The sequence below is a fragment of the Coenobita brevimanus genome, chromosome 71 (assembly GCF_032717465.1).
Source record: "Coenobita brevimanus isolate Jiangsu-jjx chromosome 71, ASM3271746v2, whole genome shotgun sequence".
Lineage (NCBI taxonomy): Eukaryota > Metazoa > Arthropoda > Malacostraca > Decapoda > Coenobitidae > Coenobita > Coenobita brevimanus.
Window position 1 is genome coordinate 21382292 of NC_137024.1, and position 26319 is coordinate 21408610.

The following is a 26319-nucleotide window of genomic DNA, read 5'->3' on the forward strand; positions in this document are numbered from 1 at the left end:
AAAATAGGTCAGAAAATATCATATAGCTCTTATCACTTCTTTTAAGTCCTTGTCCAGTCCTGGCCATCATCCTTGCTATTCCCCCTGAGGCTAGGGGACATGTGGTGCTCCCTTGCACTCACTCATCCTCCTCTAAGCCCTTAAACCCCATCCCCAGGGAAGGGTCATGGGAGGGGAAGGCTGGCAAGGTGAGGTGATGGTACTGGGAAACTGATGTGATGGCTCAGGGGATGGTGATGGAGTCTGATGAGATGACTCATGATGTGGCGATGGGATGCGATGTAATGACTGACGAGGTGGCAAGGGAGACCGATGTGATGGCTTACATGGTAGTGAGGAAGAATGCAGTGGCCCACGTGGTGGCAAGGGAGACAAAGACAGTGGCTGAAGGTGTGTTGGGGTTGGGGATCAAGGCTGGGGTGAGGGAGGTAGTGATGGAGTGAGGGAGTCTACCAGTGGTGATTGGTGGCATGGAGGGAGATGGGGATCTGCTGGACATGAGGTTCAGCGCCAGGTGCCAAGCATAACGTCCTCAACGGGAGGAGACCTTGGGTTTCTCTGCTGGTGGAGGGCTGGGGAGATCATCGGCTGATGGACAGCTGGGGAGATCCTCTGCAGGGTGATGGCGTGGTGGGGTCTTGCATAAAGAACAAAGTGATTGCTGTTTCCCTGGCCGCTCTCTTCTTCTCGTCCAACATCACTCTGTACATCTTTATGCCCTCTTCCAGATGATCAGCTGGATCCTTGCTTTGTCCTGGAAGAGGGTTGTTCATCTTTATCAAGGAGATGGCCTCGTCAGCATGTGCCACCATCTTCTTTAGAATCTTTATTTTCAGGGCTGGCACTGCTATGGCTTCCTCCTCCTGTGCCTCTTGGTGGGCTTGTTTGATCTCCATGTTGAGGAGCTCCTCATTACTCAGCTCCTCTGTGTGGCTGTCCAGGACCTCCTCCACGTCCTCCTGGTCCACCTCACCGAATCCCACCTTGTGCGACAGCTGTACAATGTCCAGCCGCACCCATTCCACCAGCAGTGCTTGCATGTCCTCAGGGAAGATGGTGAATGAGTGAACACGCTCCGGCCACAGCTTGCACCAAACTCTGTTCATGGTGGCCTGGCTAACCTCCCTCCAGGCATCCGTGATGTTCCCGATGGCATACCTGATATTGTACCCCCGCCAGATGGACTGCACTGTTGTCCGATCGTCGCTATCAAACGCCCTCACCAGCTGCTGTGTAGTTCACCAGAGGTAGTAGACCTTGAAGGTGGCAATCACCCTCTGGTCCATGGGTTGCAACAACGACGTGATGCTGGGGGGCAGGAACACCAAGTCGTTGTTGCTGGCCCAGTCTTTCATCACAGGAGGGTGGCTAAATGTGTTGTCTGCCACCAAGAGGAATTGATTGGCTAGGTTTTCCTTGGAGGCATACCTCTTCAGGACACAAGAGAGGTACAGGTGGAAGTAGTAAGAGCAAATGTCAGTCGTCAGCCAGGCCTTCTTGTTAAACTTCCAGATTACCCCCGGTCACTCCTTGATGAAGCCAATCAGAGGCCTCAGATTCACTGAGTGGTAGACTAGGTCACCTTTGGCATTGCCCCCCAGCAGAAGTGTAAGTCTGGCCTTCAAAGTCTTGAATCCTGATGCTGACTTCTCCTCTATTGCAAGATATGTCTTGGAGGACATTCTCTTCCAAAAAAGTCCTGTCCCATCGAAGTTCAAGACTTACTTTACACTGTTGCCACCCTCCGCAATTCGTTTCAGCACGTCAGGGAACGCTGCTGCTACCACTGCATCTGAATCGCCATCTCATCAGGCATACTCATGTTGTGCAGGTTTGTCCACTTCCTGAAGTGATCAGACCAGACATGGCTGGCTTTAAAGGTTTCACTGGCATCCAAATTTCCCCTCACCAACTTTAAATAATCCCAAAAGGGTGAGTGCCTTGGTACAGATGAATGCCTGATTCATGGGCGCCCTCCACTGCTTCTAATCCTCCACTCAAGTGCAGAGCATCCACTCCATCTCCTCCATCACTGGCTTCCTGTGACGGGTGATACAGGGGACATTGAGGGTTGCAACCTCCCCTGAGGCAGTCCTGATGGTGGCAGCCTCCTTTATAATAGTCAAGACAGTTGACTGCAACAGGTGGAGAGTCGAGGCAATGGCACATGTGCCCATTTCTTTGTTATGCCATTTCAGAATGTCTAACTTCACTTTCATTGAAATGCTCTTACACAGGACCATCACCTGCACTAACACTACCAGGCCGCTTACCCTGACTAGGGTCACCACTACCACCACTAGCACCAACACTAGCCCCACCAGATGCAGTGCCCTGACCTGACATTATCACACTTATATAGCACAAAAATGACACACCACACATGGTTAGCACAAAATCACACACCACACATGGTTAGTATCACTGCCCTACTTACTGGCACTGCTGAGATACAGTTATAATGAACTACGATAGCGACTTGCATAATGTTGGTGATGTAAAACAATGCAGGGTAGGTGAGCATACAAGAGATCCTCACTTGGTGACAGGCAGTGCGAGATGAATGATATGGGTTCTCGCAGGGTGAGCAATGGGTGTGGGGGCTGCGTGAGCATTTCTGTGCATTCTGGTGGACGGGAAGGAGGGCTTAGTTTGCTGCGGAGGGTGCCTGATTCAAACTTTTAGCTGATCACCCCCATTTGATACCTCTTAGAACCCATTGCAAAACTGGGGATAGGCCTATGATAGATGGGGTAGGGTGGTATTTCTACACCCATCACTAATCCAGGGTATCACATAGATGCGTATCGTATAGCAGGGTATCCCTGTATTTCTGTTAATGCAGACTGTGCTGCAAATCAGGTGAGGATGCAGCTGCACATATCACTGGCCTTAATTATGCTGATAGGCTCAAAAGGAGTAACAAGGTTATATCTATTGGTGCTGCAACCTGTACTGCCACTGTCTGTGGCAAAGACGTTGAGGTCAACCCCACACTACTCTTCATGCAGGTCACTTGTGCGATAAAGAAGCAATCAGATACGGAGAATCACCTTAAACATGAGTTTAGCAAACAGCCACCAGCACTATTTGACAAGGGTACAATGTGCAACAACAATAAAAGTAGTCTTGCCAAGGTGCTGAAAGCTTCAGTAGTCCCAATATCCGCTGAAGCTCTTAAGAAGCCATACTATGTGGTGGATGGGGGACATTTGCACAAAATGTGACCGCCTGTGGACTGCACGTATGATGTGTATGACATGTATGTGAATCACATTATCAATAACTATGGCAGAGAATGCACTGCCTGCTTTGATGGCTACAAATCTTACCCTGTCAACCAAGGTAGCTGAACAGAACCACCACGCTGATTCAAATGTCTGAGCAGACACAGTGTTTGATTTCAGCACAGCCACGGGCAATCAACGTTCCATTTTGCAGATCGTAACAACAAGTCACAGTTAATCAGTAGGCTGAAGGACCAGCTTACATCTGAAGGCATTGCATGCTGTCAAAATCAGGCTGATGCTGACTGCTTAATAGTAGCACAACATTGGCATTTGCTGGGAATATCGCATGACCAGTTGTACTTGTGGCAAAGGATACAGAACTATTTGTCATGTTAGTTGATAGGGCCACAACAGACAATATCTTCATGCAATATGCATGTAGAATGTAAGAGAGAAGTGTAGCAGCGATTGGGTAAATATGGATTGGAGCAGATGGGAGATGTGGAAGGTGTGTGCAAGATATTCACAGAACAAATCTGTGCAGCATGTGAGGTGGTGTGTGGGGTGAAGAGAAGACGAAAGGGGATGCAGGGAACAGTATGGTGGAATGAAGAGGTGAGACAGGCTGGGGAACAAAAGTGAGTGGATGAGAAACAGGAGTGTGAAAGAAGTTGTGAGACAGAAGAGAAAGTTATATGTAGAGGAAGAGAGAGGTGAAAAGATTAGTAAGAGAGAGTAAGAAGAGAGTTGATGAGGATTTTGGAAGAAATTTGAGTGTAAAGTGGAGGGAATGTAAGAAAATGTTCTGGCAAGAGGTAAAGAGAGTTAGACAGGGTATCAAAGAGGTTAGTTTTGGAGTGAAAGATAAAAATGGTAGTTTACTGGTGGAGAAGGGAGAAAAATTGAGCAGATAGAGAGAACACTTTAAGGAGTTGTTAAACATAAAGAATGAAAGTAATGCGAGTATAAGTGGCTGGGGAATGCCTGGAAAAAGGAGGGATGTGAGAAGAGAGGAAGAAATCAGTAGGATGGAAGTTGTGGAAGCAATGAAGAAAGTCAAAATGGAGAAAGCCCCAGGTATTGATGGCGTGTGTGGTGAAATGCTGAAGCATGGGGGATGGATGTAGAAGATGTTCAGATTGGCCTGGAAGGAAGGTAGAGTCCCGGAGGATAATAAGTCATGTATAATTATTCCACTGTACAAAGGAAAAGTGGAAAAAGAAGTGTGTGGTAATCACAGGGGCATTTGTCTTCTTAGTGTAATGGGAAAAGTATATGGTAGGATACTTATTGACAGAGTTAAGGTAAAAAACGAGGAATTTGTTGGAGAAGATCAGGGAGGTTTTAGGAAGGGAAGAGGTTGTATAGATCAGATATTCATTCTTAGATCCTTAGTGGAAAAGTTTCTAAAGAAGGGAATGAAGTTGTATGCACCCTTCATGGATTTGGAGAAAGCAGATGACAGGGTGGATAGACAAGGATTGTGGAAAGTATTAAGAATATATGAAGTAGATGGGAAGTTGTTGAATGCCGTGAAGGAAATGAATGAGGGTGCTAAGGCTGTAGTGCGTGTGGATAATGAACTGAGTGAATTTTTCTATTTGAAGGTTGGATTGAAACAGGGATGTGTTATGTCTCCATGCTTATTCAATCTGTACTGTATATGGATGGGGTTTTAAAAGAGATACAAGGTGTATGATGGAGTGGCCTTAGTGAGAGAGGGCAGTGTTTGGAAACTCCCTGTACTGTTGTTTGCAGATGATACTGTGTTGTTAAGTGAAGACAAAGGGGAGCTGCAAGGCTTGGTGAATGAGTTTGGGAAAGTGTGTAAGAAACGGAATCTAAAGGTGAATGTAGAGAAGAGTAAAGTGTTGTCTTCGAAAGAAGTGAAGTCAGTGAATGTACAGTGAGGTTGGATGAGGAGGAAATGGAAAATGTGAGTGCGTTTAAGTATTTGGGTAGTGTGATGAATAAGGATGGAAGTTTAGAGGGTGAAGTGCTTGAAAGTGTACAACAAGGAAGAAAGGTTGCTGGTTCCTTGAAAGCAATGATAAGAAACAGGGAAGTGAGCATGGAAGTGAAAAAGTTACTACATGACAGTATTGTGATACCAACTCTAATGTACGGAAGTGAAGCTTGGACCTTGTTGGAGGGACAGTCAAGAATAAGAGCAGTGGAAATGAGTTATTTGAGAGGAGTATGTGGAGTCACATGGAGAGACAGACTGACAAATGAGGAAGTGACGGAGCATTTGCGGTGTGGAGGTGGATGTGATAGGAAGCGTTAGGAGAAGTATATTGAGGTGGTTGGGCCTTATGGAGAGGATGGAGAATGAGAAACTGACGAGGAGTGTTTATGTAAATGATGTGGAGGGGGGAGAGGGAGGGGGAGACCAAGGATGAAATGGACTGATAGACTGGAGAGGTATATAAGAGAGGGAGGGGGGTGAGCTGGGAGATCTTTCTATCTATCTATCTATAGCCTGACGCCCTAATCCCGCAAAGGATGGCCGCAGACAAAACGCCTCCAAGTCACTCTGTCACCCACCATTTGACTACCCTCCCCCCAACTCACCCCCCCCTCCCTCATATACCTCTCAACTCCATCCCTCCACCTCATCCTCGGTCTATCTCTCCCTCTCCCTCCCTCCACCTCACCTACATACACCCTCTTAGTCAGTCTTTCATTCTCCATTCTCTTCACATGTCCAAACCACCTCAGTGTATTTCTCCTAATCTTCTCAACCACATCCACATCCACCCCACAGCGTTCCTTCACTTCTTCATTCGTCAACCTGTCCCTCCACGTCACTCCACATGCTCCCCTCAAGTAACTCATTTCCACTGCTCTCACTCTTGACTTGTTCCCCTCTTGCAAGGTCCATGCCTCGCTTCCATACGTCAGGGTAGGGATCACAATACTATCATGCAGTGACTTCTTAACTTCCATACTCACCTCCCTATTTCTCATCACTGCCTTCAGTGTACCAACAACCTTCCTTCCCTGCTGTACCCTTTCACGCACTTCATCCCCCAAAGTTCCGTCCCTACTCATCACACTACCCAAGTACTTGAATGCACTCACATTCTCCATATCCTCACCATCCAACCTCACTGCACACTCGGTGACTTCATTCCTCTCAAACACCATAACTTTACTTTTGTTTACATTAACTTTCAGATTCCTCCTCCTACACACTGTCCCAAATTCATTCACCAAACCTTGCAACTCCCATTCATCTTCACTCAACAGTACTGTATCATCAGCAAACAGCAACACCGGAAGCTTCCAAATCTCACCCTCATTCATTAGAGCCACCCCCATATCCACTGCCCTACCCTGCACCTCCTTTACAACCCCATCCATGTATATATTAAACAGCCATGGAGACATCACACAACCCTGTTTCAGTCCCACATTGAGATCAAAGAACTCACTCAGCTCACCATCTACTCGCACAGCAGCCCTAGCTCCCTCATACATACTCTTCACAGCACTCAACAATTTCCCCTTCTCTCCATATATTCTTAATACCTTCCACATATCTTGCCTATCTCTTCTGTCATAAGCTTTCTCCAAGTCCATGAAGGCAGCATACACTTTCCTTCCCTTCTCTAGATATTTCTCCACTAAATATCTTAGAACAAATATCTGATCTACACACCCTTTTCCCTTCCTAAATCCCCCTTGTTCTTCTCTAACTAGCTCCTCTGTCATATGCCTAACCCTATCAATGAGTATTCTACCATATATTTTACCAGTCACACTAAGTAGGGAGGCGGTGGCTGAATCGGTAGAGAGGCGGCCTGCAGTCCTGATGGACCCAGGTTCGAATCCCGGCTGGGGCAGGGAACAGTTTAAGGATTTGAATTTCATAAAAGCAGACTTTCCTGATCTACCAGATGACACGCCGACATGTCGTAAAAGTACCCCCGCTAATACCAATACACCAGTCCTGTATGAGACAGCCCTAGCATGTATTCAATATGGACGGTGGGTGTTAGCGCCGAAGTGGTGACATGTAGAGAGGTGTATGGTACGTAGGAGGACTACTGGGCCTTGAGAGCAGGCTGTGAAGCCTATGCCCAGAGTCAGACACATAAAAAAAAAAAAAAAAAAAAAAAAGTAGGCAAATACCCCTATGGTTACCACATATTTCTCTCTCCCCTTTTCCTTTGTATAAAGGAACAATTATACCTGATTTCCAGTCCTCTGGAACCCTTCCCTCTTCCCAAGCCAATCTACACAACTTCCATATCCACTCCACAACAATCTCACCCCCAAACCTAAGCATTTCACCACACACTCCATCAATTCCTGGGGCCTTTCCCAACTTAATCTTCTTCATCACTTCCACTACTTCCGCCCTACTGATCTCTTCCTCCCTCCTCTCATCTCTTCTTCTCCCAGCCATTCCCCAACCACTTATACTCGCACTGCTCTCACTCTCCACATTCAACAAATCCTCAAAGTGCTCCTTCCATCTCCTCAGTTTCTTTCTCTTCTCCACCAACAATCTATTATTCCTATCTTTCACTCCCCTACTATTTCCCCTTTCACACTGCCTTACTTTCTTTACCTCCTTCCAAAACAATTTCTTACTCTCCCTCCATTTCACACTCAGATTCCTCCCAAACTCTTCATCCACTTTCTTTTTACTCTCCTTCACCAGTCTCTTAACCTCCCTTCTCCTGCTCACATATACCTCTCTCTTCTCTCTCTCATCTTCTCCCCTACCTCTACTCGCTAACCATTCACTATATGCCTTCTTCTTTTGTTCCACAGCTCGTGTCACCTCATCATTCCACCATGCTGTCCCTCGCACACCCTAGCATCTCCTCCTCACTCCACAAACCGCCTCACACGCTGCGCCTATCTCTTCCATGAATATCTTACATACGTCTTCCACCCTTTCCATTTGCTCTAGCTCATACCTTCCCAATCTTTCTTCCACTATCTCTTATACTCTGTCATTTTCTCACTATCTTGCAATTTCTCCACTCTTCTCACAGGAGTTGCTTCCTCTTGTCTTCCCCTTCGTCTCCTTAACTTCTTTCTTTGCAGCTCTACCTTGGCCATCACTAAGTGATGGTCCGAGACTCCATTCCCCCACCCTCTCCACACTCTTGCATCCAACACTTGTCTTCTCATTCGCTCATCCACACACACGTAGTCTATCATTGCCTTTCGTTCAACAAGTTCATCCATCCTCCTCATTACTCTCCATGTGTACCGGTGGATCATCTTATGCCGAAAGTAGGTGTTGGCTATTGCCAACCCCTTTCCAGCACAGATGTCCACCAAAGCACTTCCATTCCCATCTACGTCAGCTGGCACACCCCACTAACCAACCACTCCATCCACTCGTACATTCCCAACTTTGCCATTCATGTCTCCAATCAACAGCACTCTCTCGCTCCTCTCAAACTTGTCCATACACGCTTCTACACTCGCCCAAAACTAATCTTTCACTCTTGCCACTCTTACCTGGGAGATGGGCAGTGAAATGGCGGGAGACAGGGCGACATGGAGGCGATTTGTTTGTGACCACCCCTTACGGGATTAAGGCGTCTGGCAATAGATAGATAGACATTTAGTATGCAAGAAACTTTGTTTAAAGCAAACACAGCATCCAGCAGGAAGCACATCCACACACCCGACAACACATCTTGATAGCACATGCCATCACCAGATGTGACAGTCTCTGTCTTATATGGCATAGGCAAAAAGAAGGCCATGACAGTCTTGGAAGGTGATGATTGGAGGACTTTGGATGTGTTAAAAGTAGAGTGATGCCAGCCATGAAGAAGTAGCCAGAATGGGAGAAATATTCTTGCTGAAGTTATATAATGCCAATCAGACATATACAACATTTGATAAGCTGAGATCTGTGCAGTATAGGCAGAGGATGAGCAAAGCATCCAGCAGCTTCCAATTCAGAGCCTGCCTCCCACATCCTCAGCTGCAAAGTACCACTCATATCGAGCCTACTTGGCAGTTCAGGAGTGGTTGGGCAATGTTGAGGATCTAAATCCTACTGACTGTGGTTGGGAGCCTTGAGGTGGAATGCTGAATCTCCTTTTGACCGACAGACCAATAGCGACAGATCATGTTCTTTTCATAGTGTCATGTAGGCGTAAACAAATGTGTGGCAAGAGATGCAAATGTCGGAGATCAGGACTGTACTGTATACCTATGTGTTTTTTGTGTATTGCCCAGTCTTGTCCTAATTCATGCCCACGTAGTGGAGATACTGAATCCCCAAGCTATAATTGTGACCACAACTAGTCATGATACCAAACAAATGTTTTATTTAGAAGTAGTTCAATAACTGCTGCCGCAAAAGTTAGTGTTGGTTGTTGTTTTTAAATGTGCTGAATTTACTATTTTGTTTAAAATACAGTATACATTACTTTGATCATATTTTGAACATACGTCAGTAAATCATTGAAATAATGGTAAAAATGGTTTTCTCATACCCCAAACCTTAAAAAGAGGTATTACATGACCATCTGTGACTTCTGGTTCCAAAGTGTCCCATGCTATTGGTGGCCATCTTAGATTTTCGTCCCACACGGCTAGCTTATGTGGAATGTTTAGAATGTGTGGGTTTTGACTTAGTACGCGTCCAAGTAGCCTTCTTGCAAATATCAGCTTTCTCGATTTTCTTCCCAGGTTTTCTTCGAATTTTAGCTAATGCTCCTGGCCCATAGAGAGACTGGAGGAGCTAGTGTAGTAAAGTCAGTCATGTATTTGGAAAACTTGACAAGTTCTTGGATCTTTTATTGCCTTCAGTTAGGTGGTGGATGGTAACCATCTAGAAGGTACTGCCATGGGAGTGGTATTGGGCAATGCCCAGTAGCTTATTTTGCATAACATTCCCAGGCAAGGAACTTGTCCACATTTACACAAAATCATGACAGAGACTACTACACACATCTTTCCTACACAGTGAAATTTGTTCCCTAAGTTTGGGTGAATTCAATAACCTTAGATGGCAGCTGGCTGTGGATAAGGAAAACTCTTAATTCAGACCCAAGTCCTTAGGCAGGGTTGACAGCAGTAAGGGCAATCGGTCATTAAAAAATTTACCCAGGTAACTTGTTGGTGGCACTCTAGCTTTGCTGGAGCCGCATGACACCAGTTATTACAGTGAGTTGCCATCAGCCGGTGAAAAAAAAAAATTACACCTGTATGCATGGCCAAGGCTTTCCAAAAACATATGCATAAATGTACTTCAGAGATTCTGGCTCCTGCATCGAATGCAGTTAACGAGCAAAGCCTTGTAAAGACATTGCATGTCAAAGTATAATGTATTGAGGGATAAGGCATTAGGGCTAATTAGATTAAAGATGGTCACCAGCAACCACCTGGGAGAATGAGGTTATGTTCAAGGTCAGTAATGACACAGTTCTTCCTCAGAAGAGAACAAATAGTTCCTGGAATGATTACCCCTAACCATACCTTAGGTTTTTGAGGGTGGCATATGTAAAAACTAAGCCTGGCTTGTAGTGTTTGAAGAAATTGTTTAACCAACACACCTATCTGTTCCCAACTTCTTGTTACGTAATAGAAAATCCTGTCAGAGTAACATGTTTGCATATTGAAAGGTGTAACAGCCTTCAAGTCACAGCCTCCAGTTTGACCACTGAGCCCATTATAACTGTCTCAGCTTCATATCAAATTTTACAATTGCTGTGTAATGCTCATTAGATGCAAACTTTCCTGTGCTGTGAAGTAAAAGCAGGTTTCTAACATTCTAATATATGCTAGCTCCAAAAAAATTGGTGCACAATAATTGTGTTGATATTATGACGCATAGACTGAAGAATACCACTTAATGTGATTCTTTACTCACACACATTGCCTGTTTTGTTATATATGAATATCATCCAAACAGTCTCACAAACAGGTACATTCCTTTGTTGGGCATGCGAGGCCAGAAGGACGTAGCACCCATATAGTCTTTCCACTGTCATTCCACAAGGAAATTGGTGCAAATATTCAAAATAATAGTACCGAGCAGTCCAAAGGACCATGATAAATCTTTTTAGTTCTTACCGTAAGGCACCAGTTCACTGTACACTGAGATGCCGATCTAAGCATTTAACCCAACACCACCCCTCTTTGGAGGATGTTGGTCCTTCACCAGACCACCAGAAAGAAGGCACTGGAAGATGGAGGAGGGACACCATTATAGCCTCGTGTAGCAAAGATCACTGGAGATCTTTAAGGAAATGGTTTTGTCCACCCAGAACCTCATTTTGGATTAGAAATTGAAGGAACTTGGCGATAACATAGGGCCACAGTTGCTGCTTGATTCCTGTGGCACATGATCTAAGTGATTCCTCTGGATTAGCATCCTCTTCTATGTACTTCTGCCAAGTACTTAGGGTTACAGACTGCTGAAGAAGCCAGTATTCTGGTGAAGAAATAGTGCTTGTAATTGGGTTTGATTTGTGCATTGTAGGCACTGTGATAAAGTTGTGACTGGACAAAGTGAGTGAAGACTGCCATGTGCCTTCCAAGCTGGAAGGATGATGATTGATGCACTCAGATACTTTCTTGTGTTGATCCTTCCATAGCGTGAGGAGGGGTGAATGATTTAACTGGAAATTGATTGTACTCCAGAGGTGATCAGCTTGTCAGCTGCAATTGGAAGGAAGTGATCAACTGATCACTGACTGCAGTCCACAGGATATTATCAAATGATCATCTTCTACAATCCACAGAGGTGGTCAGCTGGTAGTCAGCTGCAGTCCACAGGAAATGAACACCTGGTCACCAGCTGCAGGTCACAGGAGTTGGTCAACTGGCTGTAGCCCACATTAGGTGATCGACTGGTTGTCAGCTACAGTCCTCAGAGGGTCAAGATGATGTTGCTTGATTTGTAGCTTGTCAGTACTTGTGCTTGGACTCTTTCTGTAATATGCAGAGTCTTACGTAATGTAATATAGGTCACTGCCAAGTGGGTCAAATATGTCGGTGGGCCACAGGGTGATGACTGTGGGCCAGGAGGGGATGAGCCAATAAGAGCCCTCACCATTGCAGGCAGTTGGTGGTTATAAGTTCAAAGCCAGAGACAGTAAAGAGAGTCTGCAAGAGCACTACGTTAGAAATTATGGCCGGAAGTATATCCACACCGGCTGATGCTGAGATGTGGGCTGTGGTTCATGGTCTGTCTGGGTTGAAAGGGAAGCCGTCAACAACCCCAAGTTTTCCTTTATTGCTCAATATAGAGGGCCCAGTTGTGAAGAGCCAAGAATTAACAGAACTATGGGTGCATTTACAGTTCCATTCCAGGGCTGGTTAGGCCACCGGTTGACATATCTCTGCTGGCATTGAGGCTGTGACTGCTGAAGGAGGTGCCACTATGGTCACCCTACCACACTGAGCCTTCCTGTAAAGGCTCAAAAGGTCGATGTCCTCAGGGATCATTTGACAAAATAGTTATTGTATCACATTGTGACAGTACATCCAATCAATAGTTGGGTGTTTTGGTATATGGCAGTCAAACTGGTGAATTCCATCTGTGTACCCAGATGGAAATGGTTTCATTTATCAAGAATGACTTGAAGTGAGATATCTTTTGATGAATGACATAAGCCACAGCCATTGTTTTGCCCTTTTAGAAGTGATACCGATATGCTGTTCTAGCATCTCCCTGAAAAGCTGAGCAGGAGTGAGAAGGCTGCCAGGAGCTCCTTTACATTATGTTATAGTGTTGATGGGATCGTAGACTCCCAGGCTGAAGATAGCCCAGGATGAATGAAGGTTCCAGCCCTCCATTCACTGCTTGTGTCTGAACTATGACAGGGGATTTTGTCCGCAGTTTTGAGGCTATGATGTGAGTGAGAGCCCACCACTGAAGTATGCTGGAAAATGTGGGTTGCAAGCTCTTGGCAAGTGATGGATTGTGTTGCCCTGCAGCTCCAACCGACTGAGATAAAGGCATCCAAGAAGCAGGACATCAGCTGTACTTGTGATCCCTGCAGTGGCTTTTTATTGTCATTGGGAGTCAGTATAAGGGTGATAAAGGCAATGACCTCTCATATGAGACATACTGATACCTTGATTCTATGTGTCCTACACACAACCATGCCATGCCGTGATCTGAGTCAGCTATAAGTATGAATTTGAGTAGTTAACAAAAGTGCCCCTAGACTTGACCAGTTGTAGTGAGCGTATTATCTTGTGACTGCAGTCATGTTGCTTCTGGGCGTTGGTGGAATAAGTGTATGAGGCTTCAGCTTTTCAATGCTGCATGGTTTTGGGTACTTAAGGTGGACAACTACTATGGTCAAAGGCATGAGGTGGCATTCAGTAGGATTTTGGACACATGAGGTTATGGAGATTGTAAATATATTGCCACAGAGGAAGTCAGCATCTCAGCCGCCATAGAAGTCGTGTTTGCACCATTCTGTGATAGGTGAGGACATGCAAATTTGTTTTTCTTGATGACATCTACTGTGAGAATGAGATGTGTCTGGTCTCCATAATAACCACTTGTCTTAGTCAAGAGGTAATTCTGTGCTGTGACTCATTTTCACTACTCTCAGTCTTGGGTTGTGTTCCTCTAACAATGTAAAGCCTTCTATGCATTAGAGTGGGTCTCACAGAACTGTCGTGCAACGACTTTGTCTATAACTGATAAAAATATACTTGTCTATTACTGATAAAAATATACTTGTTATCCTTTTTAAAGATTGTCTCAAGATGTTTAAAGTAGCAGCACAGGCCATTCTATCGGTGCTTATGGCTTGGGGCCTGTATTTTCATCAGTTAAAGAATCTTTCCAATACCTCTTCCATACCAGTGTATTTCTGGATCTGCTACTGTATTTCGATATTTCCTGTATGTTATCTATACAATTTGTCAGTTAAAAAAAAAAAAAAAACTCTAAATAACATACAGTATGTGAGAAAATTAAGGTATATTATGCACAAAAAAGTTGTTAAGGAAGAGCTACTAGAAAGCCTCTTGAGCTTACATGAACAGGAATTTGAGTGACGTGGTGTCTTCCCCAGCAGGGACGCCCAGCAGGACCCGACGGGAGTGTGGGTCACGGGGATCAGCGCTCCATAGTCAAGCTTCATCAGTTACAGAAGTTGCCTCAGATGAAATTGATATTGATATAGATGAACCTCAGGGCTTTACCTCGTAAGTGAAATTCTTGTTTGACTTCATGGCTTTTATTAATGTATTATCCCCCTTGAAGCCAAGTAATGCCATTTTCAGATTATCGTTAATATAATGAAATCATTAGAAGATAGCAAGAAGAAAATGAAGAAAATATTCCCTGGTTCAGTTAGTTAAACCTGAGATCATGAATGTAGGTCAAGCCTCTAAATTTTGATGACAGTTTCTGAAGCATGTGACAAAAATAGAATTTGTTTGGCTTACTGTATCTTTGCACACTACGTTCAGTAATATGGGATGCAAGCTAATAAAGTATAATAATCATGTGATCCACAATGTCCGTCAATGATTGGGGGCTTGCTTCCTCTTTATGATATCAGTCTAATAGTACTGTCCTGTACCTTGTGACTTTTCTGTTAGAAACCACAGTGTGAGGGATGGAGTATCATGTGCCTGATATACAGTACCGTATGCAGATGATTCTGTTCTGCCAAGTAATTGTGAACTGGATATTTGTAAAACAGTACGGAATTTGCATTGTTTGTGAATAGGGTCTGACAGTAAATGAAGACATGAATAGGGTAATGGTTACTGGGAGAAGAGGATGACTCAGAATTTCAAGAGCTGGTGAGTGGAGCGAGACTTGAATTGGTGGAAAGTTACACCATAAGTAATTGGTGCACTGACAAAAGGGGAGTTACCTGGCAAATGGGGAAAGGAAGTAAAACGCATAGTGCCTCAGGGGAGGGAAGTGAGCAGTGCTGTGAAGGCCTTGATGTGAAACAGAAAACTTGGTATATATTGAGGCTACAATAAGACTGCATGAGGGTATGTTACTGCTCACATTTAACAAATGGTGAGACACTGGTGAGGCATGAATCTGAAAAGCTGAAAGTAATGCAATAGTAGTGGGAATATTAAGAAATATATATTACGTAGACTGAATGGGATAGGCTTGTGAAAGATGTGGAGCATGGAAGTCTGTTCTTTGGAGTGTACAAGAGGATGTGTTTAGATATTTTCATGAACTGGGTAGTGAAAAAGGTATTCTGTGCTGTATATTAGTGATATTTAGGATCGTAGGAGGTATGGAAGGCCAAGAAGATGGATGAATAAAATTGTAAGCAAATGCATGAGAAAACAAGATACTGAATAGATGAATGTTTAAAGAATGGATGGATGAAGTATGTAGGGAGATACTCACTGCAAGAATTATAGCCCTTTTTATCCTGGCAGTAATTTAAATGACTAGGTCCCACAGAGATTTGTATACCATCTCTGCAGAAAAATATATATATATAATAATGGGTTGTTTGCCTTTGAGGTAGAACAAAGAATATCAGAGGTTTAAATGTTTTATGTATGGATTTGTGCCTGTATGATTGGACATTGCTCATAGTGCTTTTGCACATCTGCTTTTCTAATACAGGCATCTGAATTCTAGTTTTGGAGAGAGAGAGAGAGAGAGAGAGAGAGAGAGAGAGAGAGAGAGAGAGAGAGAGAGAGAGAGAGAGAGAGAGAGAGAGAGAGAGAGAGAGAGAGAGAGGCCTTCACATGATGGCATTGATGAAATTGGACGACTCTGCTGTCCGGTTATACAAATGTCCCTCAAACCTTCCCTTTCTCCTTAAAGGAAAATAGACCACAGGAGAAGGGTAACTTGAGCTTGCAGTTCACCTACTTCATGTGCCGATGAGCCTAAAGCCACATCAACAACAACAGTAATATTTGATTTCTGTTCACCCTAGATATACTGCATAACTGTAAGTTGATATACTCCATAGAATGTTGAAGAAGTGCTGGGCCTCGGGGAGCAGTCTGTTAAGCCTGCACCAGTTGTTAAGCTTATGCCTAGAGGACACTGAAAAAAAAAAAAAATGATAAGAGGATGATGCTGTCAGTGATGATCTGGTTTTATAGAGGAATGTAATGGCATTGGAGAGGTGACATAATATTGTACAGGTGATGTTGTGATTTCAAAGAGAACCTGGAGGTGATGTAGTGGATCAGAGAGGATGCTGTGATATATACTGTGTGTGTGTGTGTATGTATATATATATATATATATATATATATATATATATATATATATATATATATATATATATATATTTTTACACACACACACACACACACACACACGTGCTGCACATGAAGCAGGTGTACTGCTTTGGGTGTCTGCCCTTTCCTCTCTTCCATCCTTCCTTATCTGTCTTTCATTCCTTCATTCTTTCCACTTCCTTTTGCCTGCGGGTGACTACACTCCCCCGTCTGTCTTTCTTTCCTTCACTCTTTCCCCTTCCTTCTGCCTATGGGTGACTCTACATTAAGTAACAAGCCAAATGGTTTCCTGTACACCAGGAACCCATTTACCACGCAGGGGAGTAATCATTTAACCAAATTGTGGCGCCTGATAGTTTAATGGGTAATTAAGGCACTCCAGTCGGATTGAGCCGGTGTAGGTTTATATCTAAGGGGTGGGTGGGGTTTATTACTCACATAATGCCATTCAGGGATGAATGAGGCTAGTCAGTCTCATCTTAAATATCAGGCCTAACTTGCCCAGCCCAGGGCTGCTACGCTGCTCATGGAGCGGCATAGGATTAGATGATGGATATATATATATATATATATATATATATATATATATATATATATATATATATGTATATGTATATGTCAGTACTAACAAGGCATATGGGCCTGATGGGGTCCCTCCTGTTGTTCTCAAGAACTGTGCTTCTGTGCTTACACCCTGCCTAGGCAAACTCTTTCGCCTTTGTCTGTCAACTTGTACCTTTCCTTCGTGCTGGAAGTTTGCTCTCATTCAGCCAGTCCCAAAGAAGGGTGACCATTTACAACCCTCTAACTATCGTCCAATTGCTTTAACGTCCTATATTTCAAAAGTTTTCGAGTCAATTCTCAATAGAAAAATTTTAAGGCATCTTTCCTATCACAACCTTATTTCCGATCGTCAGTATGGGTTCCGTCAGGGACGCTCCACTGGCGATCTTCTCACCTACCTTTCAGACTCCTGGTCATCCTCCTTTCGGGACTTTGGCGAAAGCTTTACCATTGCACTTGACATCTCAAAGGCTTTCGATCGAGTCTGGCATAAATCTTTAATTTCCAAACTGCCCTCCTATGGTTTCTATCCTTCTATCTGTGCCTTCATCGCTAGCTTCCTTTCTGGTCGTTCTATAGCCGCTGTTGTAGACGGCCATCGTTCTTCTCCTAGATCTATCAACAGTGGTGTTCCTCAGGGCTCTGTCCTATCACCAACTCTCTTCCTTTTATTCATCAATGATCTTCTAAGCTGTACATTTAACCCTATCCACTCATACGCTGATGACTCCACCCTTTACCTTTCCATTCGGTTCCCGCAACGCCCATCAACAAACAAGGGATGAGGCTATGGCACACCTAATGTCTGACTTGGCTCGTATCTCTGACTGGGGTAAAAATAATATGGTTGCTTTTAATGCATCTAAGACTCAGTTCTTACACCTATCAACCCGACAAAATCTTCCACAGGTATACCCACTAATGTTTAATAATATTCAGCTTAATCCTGCATCATCCTTGAACATGCTTGGGGTTTCATTTACTCGGGACTTATCTTGGAAAGATCATATTACATCTCTTGTAAAATCTGCTTCCGAGAGATTGGGTGTCCTAAGCCGACTCCGCTCTTTCTTTACCCCTGCACAATTGTTGACTCTATACAGGGGTTTCATCCGCCCCTGTGTAGAGTACAACTCTCATGTGTGGGGAGGCTCTACAGCTCTTCTCAATAGGGTGGAGTCAAAGGCTTTTCGTCTTATTAACTCTCCTCTTCTTACTGACTCCCTTCAACCTCCGTCTCTTCACTGCACTGTTGCATCTTTATCTCTTTACTATCGCTACTTTAATGGTCACTGCTCCTCTGAACTGTCTGCTTGCATTCCTCCACCTCTACGACGGGTGCGTAGCACCCGCCTGGCAGCAAACTCTCATCCCTTTTCTGTCCAACTCTCTAATGCAAGAGTTAACCGTTACTCCCAGTCTTTCATTTATGCAACAGGTCAACTCTGAAACTGTCTCCCTCTGTCTGTATTTCCTGCTGCCTATGATCTCCAGTCTTTCAAACGCAGTGTGTCCAGGCATCTCAAAATGATCGGATCTTGAATTTGGCTCTCTATTGTATTTTGTTTTTCTCTTGGAGGGAACTGTTATGCGGGCTTATGGCCTTTGGTTCCTTCTTCCTCACATATATATATATATATATATATATATATATATATATATATATATATATATATATACATATATATATATATATATATATATATATATATATATATATATATATATATATACTTTCTTTTATGCAAGGAAGAAGGAACCAAAGGCCAGAAGCCTGCAAATCGTTCCTTCAAAGAAAAAAGTAAAAATAATACAAAAGAGAGCCTAATTCAAGATCTGTTCATTTCGACATGCTTGGACACACTGCGTTTTAAAGACTAGAGATCATAGAAGGTAGGAAATACAGACAGAGGGAGACAGTTCCAGAGTTGATCTGTTGCATAAATGAAGGACTGGGAGTAATGGTTAACGCTTGCATTGGAGAGTTGGACAGAAAAGGGATGAGAGTGTGTTGACAGTTGGGTACTACACGCCCGTCGTAGAGGTGGAGGGATGCAAGTAGAAATTTCAGAGGAGCGGTGACTATTGAAGCAGCGATAGAAAAGAGATAAAGAGGCAACAATGCAGCGAAGAGACAGAGCTTCAAGCGAGCCAATAAGAGGAGGAGAGTTAGTGAGACAAAAAAAAACTTTGGCTTCAACGTTTTGAGAAGACCTGTATGTCGGGAGCCCTCCAACACATGAGAGTTGTACTCTACACAGGGGCAGATAAAACCCGTGTATAAAGTCAACAACTGTGCCGGGGTAAAAAGGTACAGAGTCGGCTTAGCACACCTAATCTTTTGGAAGCAGATTTTACAAAAGATGTAATATGAACTTTCCAAGAAAAGTCCCGAGAGAATGAAACCCCAAGTATATTTAAGGACGATGCAGGATTGAGCTGGATATTATTAAACATTAGTGGGTATTCCTGTGGAAGATTCTGTCGGGTTGATAGGTGTAAGAACTGAGTCTTTGATGCATTAAAAACAACAAGATTACTTTCACCGCAGTCAGAGATATGAGTCAAGTCAGACATTAAGTGTGCAATAGCCTCATCCCTTGTTTGTTGAAGTAACTGCTGAGATGGACGTTGTGGGAAATGAATGGAAGGGTGAAGGGTGTAATAATCAGCGTATGAGTGGATAGGTTAGATGTACAGCTTAGCTCACTGATGAATAAAAGGAAGATAGTGATAAGACAAAGCCTTGAGGAACACCACTGTTGATAGATCTGGGAGAAGAACGGTGCCGTCTACAACAGCAGCTATAGAACAATCAGAAAGGAAGCTATAGATGAAGGCACAGATAGAAGGACAGAAACCGTTAGAGGACAGTTTGGAAATTATGCCAGACTCAATCCAAAGCCTTTGAGATGTCAAGTGCAATGACAAAGCTTTCGTCAAAGTCCCGAAAGGAAGATGACCAGGAGTCTGAAAGGTAGGTGAGAAGATCGCAAGTGGAGCGACCTTGATGGAACCCATACTGATGATCAGAAAAAAGGTTGTGATAGAAGAGATGCTTTAAAATCTTTCTGTTAAGAAGGGGCTCTAAAATTTTTGAGACACGGGATGTTTAAACAATTGCGCGATAATTAGAGGGTTGGGAACGGTCACCCCTCTTTAGGACTGGCTGAATGAGAGCAGATTTCCAACAAGATGGAAAGGTACAAGTTGACAGACAAAGGCGACAGAGTATACCTGGGCAAGGTGTAAGTACAGTCCTTGAGGACAACAGAATTTTGACTCCAGGTGGTTTAGTGGGTAATAAAGGTGCTCCAGTCGGATTAAGCCGATGAAGGTTTATATCCAAGGGTTGGTTGGGGTTTATTGCTCCAGTAATCCCACTCAGGGATGAGTGAGGCTAGTCATTCTCATCTTAAATGCCGGGACCAACTTTCCTAGCCGCGGGCTCCTACGTTCCTCATGGGGCAACGTAGGATTAGATAATGGATGGATGGATATATATATATATATACATATATATATATATATATATATATATATATATATATATATATATATATGTTTGTGTGTGTGTGTGTGTGTGTGTGTGTGTGTGTGTGTGTGTGTGTGTGTGTGTGTGTCACAAGTCAAGAGTGAGAGCAGTGGAAATGAGTTATTTAAGAGGAGCCTGTGGAGTCACATGGAGAGACAGGCTGACAAATGAGGATATAAAGGAGCGTTGTGGTGTGGATCTGGATGTGATAGGAAGCGTTATGAGGAACACACTGACGTGGTTTGGCCATGTGGAGAGGATGGAGGGTGAAAGACTGACGAAAAGAGTGTATGTGAGTGAGGTGGAGGGGGGAAGAGGGAGGGGGAGGCCGAGGATGAGATGGAGGGATGGGGTGGAGAGGTGTGTGAGAGAGGGGGGGTGTGAGTTGGGAGCAGGGCAGTGAAATGGCGGGGGACAGGGCGACTTGGAGGCGATTTGTTTGTGGCCACCCCAAACGGGATTGAGGTGTCTGGCAAAATATATATATATATATATATATATATATATATATATATATATATATATATATATATATATATTGTTACGGAACAGAGAAAACTGTCCCGCAAAGTTCCAGGTTCAAAACAAGAGTTAGGTAAAATTACTAGTTAAAGTTTAATGCTCAAACTAACAACTAAACATTCAGGACTCATAAGGATAATGTAATGGCAAAAACAGGTTAAATATATGGTTAACTGCAATAGCCGCTATTAACACGAAATTAGCAAGAGTAAATTTATCTAAGTCAGCCCTGATAAAATGAGAAAACCGGATAATGCTCAGTTAATGCAAGATATATTATTACAGATACAAAATATTATTAATAATGGCTGACAATATGAACTTTACATGAATCACAAAAACCTTACCAGGCCTACGCATTAACACCTTATGCTATACAGTACAAGAAAAAATGTAATAACACTTATACTCAAATTACACAGCAGCTAGATGGTTGGAGACTTCCTGAGCACTCACAAAAATAACAACTGTACAGGGAAGGACAGAGATGTGAACAAAATGAGGAGTAGATCTAAGTGGCAATTAATGCAGAGACTGAGCTCATTATATAGGGGCCGGCAGAGCTTGATACAACTTGTAAGAAGGACGCGCAAATGAAGCCATAGGGGACAAAGAGTTGACACTCCTGCTCTGAACAACAGAAAGAACGACTTACTCTACTATAAAGAAGGAGGAGGGGAGTGAGGTAGAACACGCACTACGGAAGCCACGAGGCGAATCATGATCAAACATGCAGCATACTGTACGTTAGAATTATACAAAGGATGATGAAATCATAGGCTATGTAACACCTCCCCACAAAGAAAAAGAAATTTACAAAGGAAATTTCTTATTACTCTAAAACAATCTGTCTAAAGTCTAGATAAGCAATCTGCAATAACATTTTCTTTCCCCCTGATATGTTGTATGTCTAATGAATACTCCTGAAGAAGTAGACTCCATCTTATCAATCTCTGATTTTTATCTTTAAACTTACTAAGGAATTTCAGTGGGTTATGATCGGTATAAATGACTATGGGGTCAAAACCAGAACACAAATAAAATGAAAAATGCTGTAAACCCAAAATCAAGGCCAAAAGCACTTTCTCAATAGTTGAGTAGTTCTTTTGAGGTGGAGTGAACTTCTTACTATAATAAGATACAGGGTGTTCAATACTCTGATCATCTTCTAGCAGCAAAACAGCCCCAGCTCCTGTATCACTTGCATCAACAGCCATCTTAAAAGGCTTAGCAAAATTTGGAGTAGCAAGCACTGGCTGACTTAATAGGATAGCTTTAAGTTTGCTGAAAGAGGATTCACAGTTATCGGTCCAGACAAATTTAACTCCCTTTTTCAGTAGGTCTGTAAGTGGTGATACAAGAATTGAAAAGTTAAGAACAAATCTCCTGTAATAACCTACCATTCCCAAAAATCCTTGTAGCTCTTTCCTACTTTTAGGTCTGGGAAGATCACTTATAACCTGAACCTTAGCTCCTGGTGGTGCAACATGTCCATCACCAATTACGTACCCAAGGTACTGAACTTTAGCTTGACCAAACTCACACTTTGATAAATTAGCTACAAGATTAGCCTGAACCAAACGCTCAAGAAATTTACTGACATGGCATAGGTGATCTTTCCAGTTGTCACTGAAGATTAATACATAATCAGTATAAACAACACACCCTGCCAAACCCTCTGTTACAACATTCATGAGCTTCTGAAATGTGGCTGGTGTATTCTTCATACCATATGGCATTACAGAACATGAAAAAGTCTTTCCTAGTGTTACAAAACATGAGATCTCCCTAGCACGTTCAGTCATAGGTACTTCCCAGCATCCCTTTAACAAATCAAACTTACTTATGTACCTAGCCTTTCCGATCTTGTCTATGCAATCTTCCACGCGAGGGAGAGGGTAAGTGTCTGTTTTGGTTATCTGATTAACACGTCTGTAGTCGATGCAAAGCCGCTGTGACCCACCTGGTTTAGTGTGACAGGAGAACTCCACTCGCTCTGACAGGTCTCAATCATCTTGTGATCCAACAGGTAGCCAAGCTCCTTCTGGATGATAGGAACTTTCACTGGGTTCACACGGTAAGGAGGCAGTTTAAATGGCTTTGCGTCTCCAACATCGACATCATGCATCAACACAGTGGTTCTTCCTGGAGTGGCATGGAACACTTGTGGGTACTCCTGCAGTAATGCCGAAAACTCCTGCCTTTCCTGAGCTAGATGAGAAAGCTTAGTCTGGAGATCATTCATGATATCAGGATTCTTCCAGAAACTATCACTCAGACTCATGCTGCTTGGGAGAACTTCACTTGCAGACTCGGGTGGAACAGCTACAGTGCAGACTGGGTTATTATCGTCCCGCCTGTGATATAACTTTAGCATGTTGATGTGGCAAAGTTGCTTGTTCTTTCTACAATCTGGTGTGGCGATGACATAGTTGACATCACTGAGTTTCTTCTCCACGAAATAAGGACCACTAAACTTGGCTTGAAGAGGTTGCCCATGCACCGGTAGCAGAATCAAAACCTGATCTCTTGGCTGAAAGTGGCGTAACCTGGACTTCTTATCATAACAAGTCTTCATCTTCTCCTGAGCAGCTCCTAAATTCTCTCTCGCCAGCTGTAAAGCAGTAGACAGCCGTTCTTTGAGCTTCATCACATACTCCAGCAGGTTGACGTCATCTTCCTCCGACAGCCAGCATTCCTTGAGTAGCTTAAGGGGTCCTCTTACTTCATGGCCAAACAGTAGTTCAAAGGGTGAGAAGCCCAGTGATTCACTTGGAGATTCTCTTGCGGCAAATACAACGAATGGAAGACCTTTATCCCAGTCTTTCTGATGTTCCAAACAGAATTTCTTGAGCATCGATTTGAGTGTTTGATGATATCTCTCCAACGCTCCTTGCGTCTGGGGATGGTAAGCTGAAGACGTGATCTGGGTGATGCCCAACTCTTTCAGAGACTGCTTGAAAACATTTGACATGAAATTACTTCCCCGGTCTGACTGTACCTCCTTGGGTAGACCAAACTTTGTGAAGAACCCTAGCATTTCCTTAACCACGTTCTTTGCTGAGATATTTCTGAATGGAATGGCTTCAGGATAACGAGTAGCCATATCAATCAGGGTCAACACATAAGAAAATCCTGAAGAAGTCTTAGGAAGAGGGCCCACAATATCCACCAACACACGGGTGAATGGCGCCTCAAAAGGAGGAATGGGAACTAGAGGTGCAACCTTTTCGGTCTGATTGCACTTCCCCACAACTTGACAGGTGTGACAAGACTTACAATACCAGGAAACATCTCTGAAGATACCTGGCCAGTAGAAGTGTTTCAAAATGCGTGCCACAGTCTTCCTCACTCCAAGGTGTCCTGCCAAACTGGAATCATGAGCTACTCTAATGATATCCTGCCTACAAACACGAGGGATGACAACCTGATGTACAACCTCCCATTCACAGTCGGCTGATGGTGTTGGGGGTCTCCACTTTCTCATAAGTACTCCTGACTTTATATAATAACAAATAGAAGCACCAGCTGACTCTTCCTCACTGCAAGCAGAGTTAGCTAGACCTTTCAACTCAGGGTCAGCAACCTGCAACTCAACCAACTTTTGACGAGACAAATTATCAACACTACGGGGTACTGCCTCATCTGGTGAGTGGTCCAAATTAGCAAGAAAAGTGTCAGCTAGGATAACATCATCATCATCATTATCCTCTAAGTCACCAGTAACTTTAGACTTAGCCCTAGTGACAGCACATGCAGAGAACACATCAGGGACATCACAATCCTGGGCCGCAGCCACCGGCTCACTAGACAACTGAGGAGCTGGACACACTTGACTTCCACCAATATCATTTCCAAGTAAGAAAGTTACACCTGACATTGGGAGTGTCTCAACCAACCCAACCATAACGGAACCATTAACAAAACCAGACTCTAAATTCACTCTGCACAGAGGGACAGAGAAGTAATTATTCCCTACACCTTGTAAGATTACAGTTTCATCAGAGGAATTAACATTAGAGCCTAGAACACTGGTCAGCATAAGGGATTGGCAAGCACCTGTATCACGATATATTTTAACTGATTTCCTGTCATTACTGTCCAGAGGACTGACAAAACCATCAGACAGGAAATTAGCACATGAACTCTTGAGAGTGTCACCCACGTTACTGCTCAAAAGAGGAGCTTCATCATGAGAATTTAATTTACCCCTCAAAGCAGGTTAAAGAATTCTGGGAACTCTCAAGGGTGGACACTAGACCAATTGACTGAATATTTAAAGACTCCTTTTTGTTCACATCACGCCGTCTCCTGAAACATTTCTCCGTAGTATGACCAAGCTTACTACAATAAGTACATTTACTTTTCTGAAATCTAGAGGTGAAGCTGGTATTTACTTCCTGAGAAACATCATCTTTATTCTCTTTCCTGTTACCTGTACTCTGAGTAGAGGCAATGTACTTACTCTCAGCTTTCCTTTTTCTTTAGAATATCTCTTGTGAGTGAGAACATATTCATCAGCTAAAACTGCAGCATCAGACAAATTATCTATTCTTTTCTCATCAAGATATAGGCTTACATCTTTATTAATACACCTTTTGAAGTCCTCCAGCAAAATCATCTGCTTAAATTTATCAAAATCAGAATCCACATTCTTAGAATTTAACCACTGCTCTAACAGATCTTCTTTGATTTTTGCATACTCAACATGGGATTGCTCATCTTGCTTATAAGTTGTCCTAAATTTTACTCTATAGGCTTCAGGAACAAGCTCATAGGCCTTAAGAATCAAGCTCTTAACTACATCATAATTATCAGATTGATCCTGAGGCAAAGATGCATAAGTTACTTGAGTTTTACCGGTGAGAACAGTTTGAAGGAGTACTGGCCAATACTTTTTGGGCCAATTAAAACCTGTAGCTACCCTCTCAACTGAAAATACTTTGTTAAATCAGATTCATTAAAAGGAGGGACAAGTTTAACATTTTTAGCCACATCAAAATCATCAGAGCTAGATGATCCAATTCCACCTTGTTTCATGCGATACTCATGGTCTGCCTGAATCCTAGCAAGTTCAATTTGTGCCTGAGCCTGTACCTGTGCCTCCTGAATACGAGCCTGCTGCAGGGCTAGCTGTAACTTAGCTAATTCAATCTGCGTTTGCTCATCTGGAGGAGTTACATTAAACAAGCTTTTATTAATTATGTCAACAATTTGATCTTTAGAATGATGAGAGCGAACAGCAATTCCCAATTGTTGAGCAACAAG

At 43.3% G+C, this 26319-nt stretch overlaps 1 protein-coding gene across 1 annotated transcript in view; it reads left to right on the forward strand.

Annotated features, from left to right (window-relative positions):
• LOC145406698 (potassium voltage-gated channel subfamily KQT member 1-like) overlaps positions 1-26319 on the forward strand; it is a 553790-nt gene that overhangs the window by 453770 nt on the left and 73701 nt on the right. The window contains exon 11 of the mRNA XM_080277799.1: positions 14258-14390. Within this exon, the coding sequence (XP_080133925.1) occupies positions 14258-14390 (133 nt within the window). The remainder of the gene's footprint in view (positions 1-14257; positions 14391-26319) is intronic.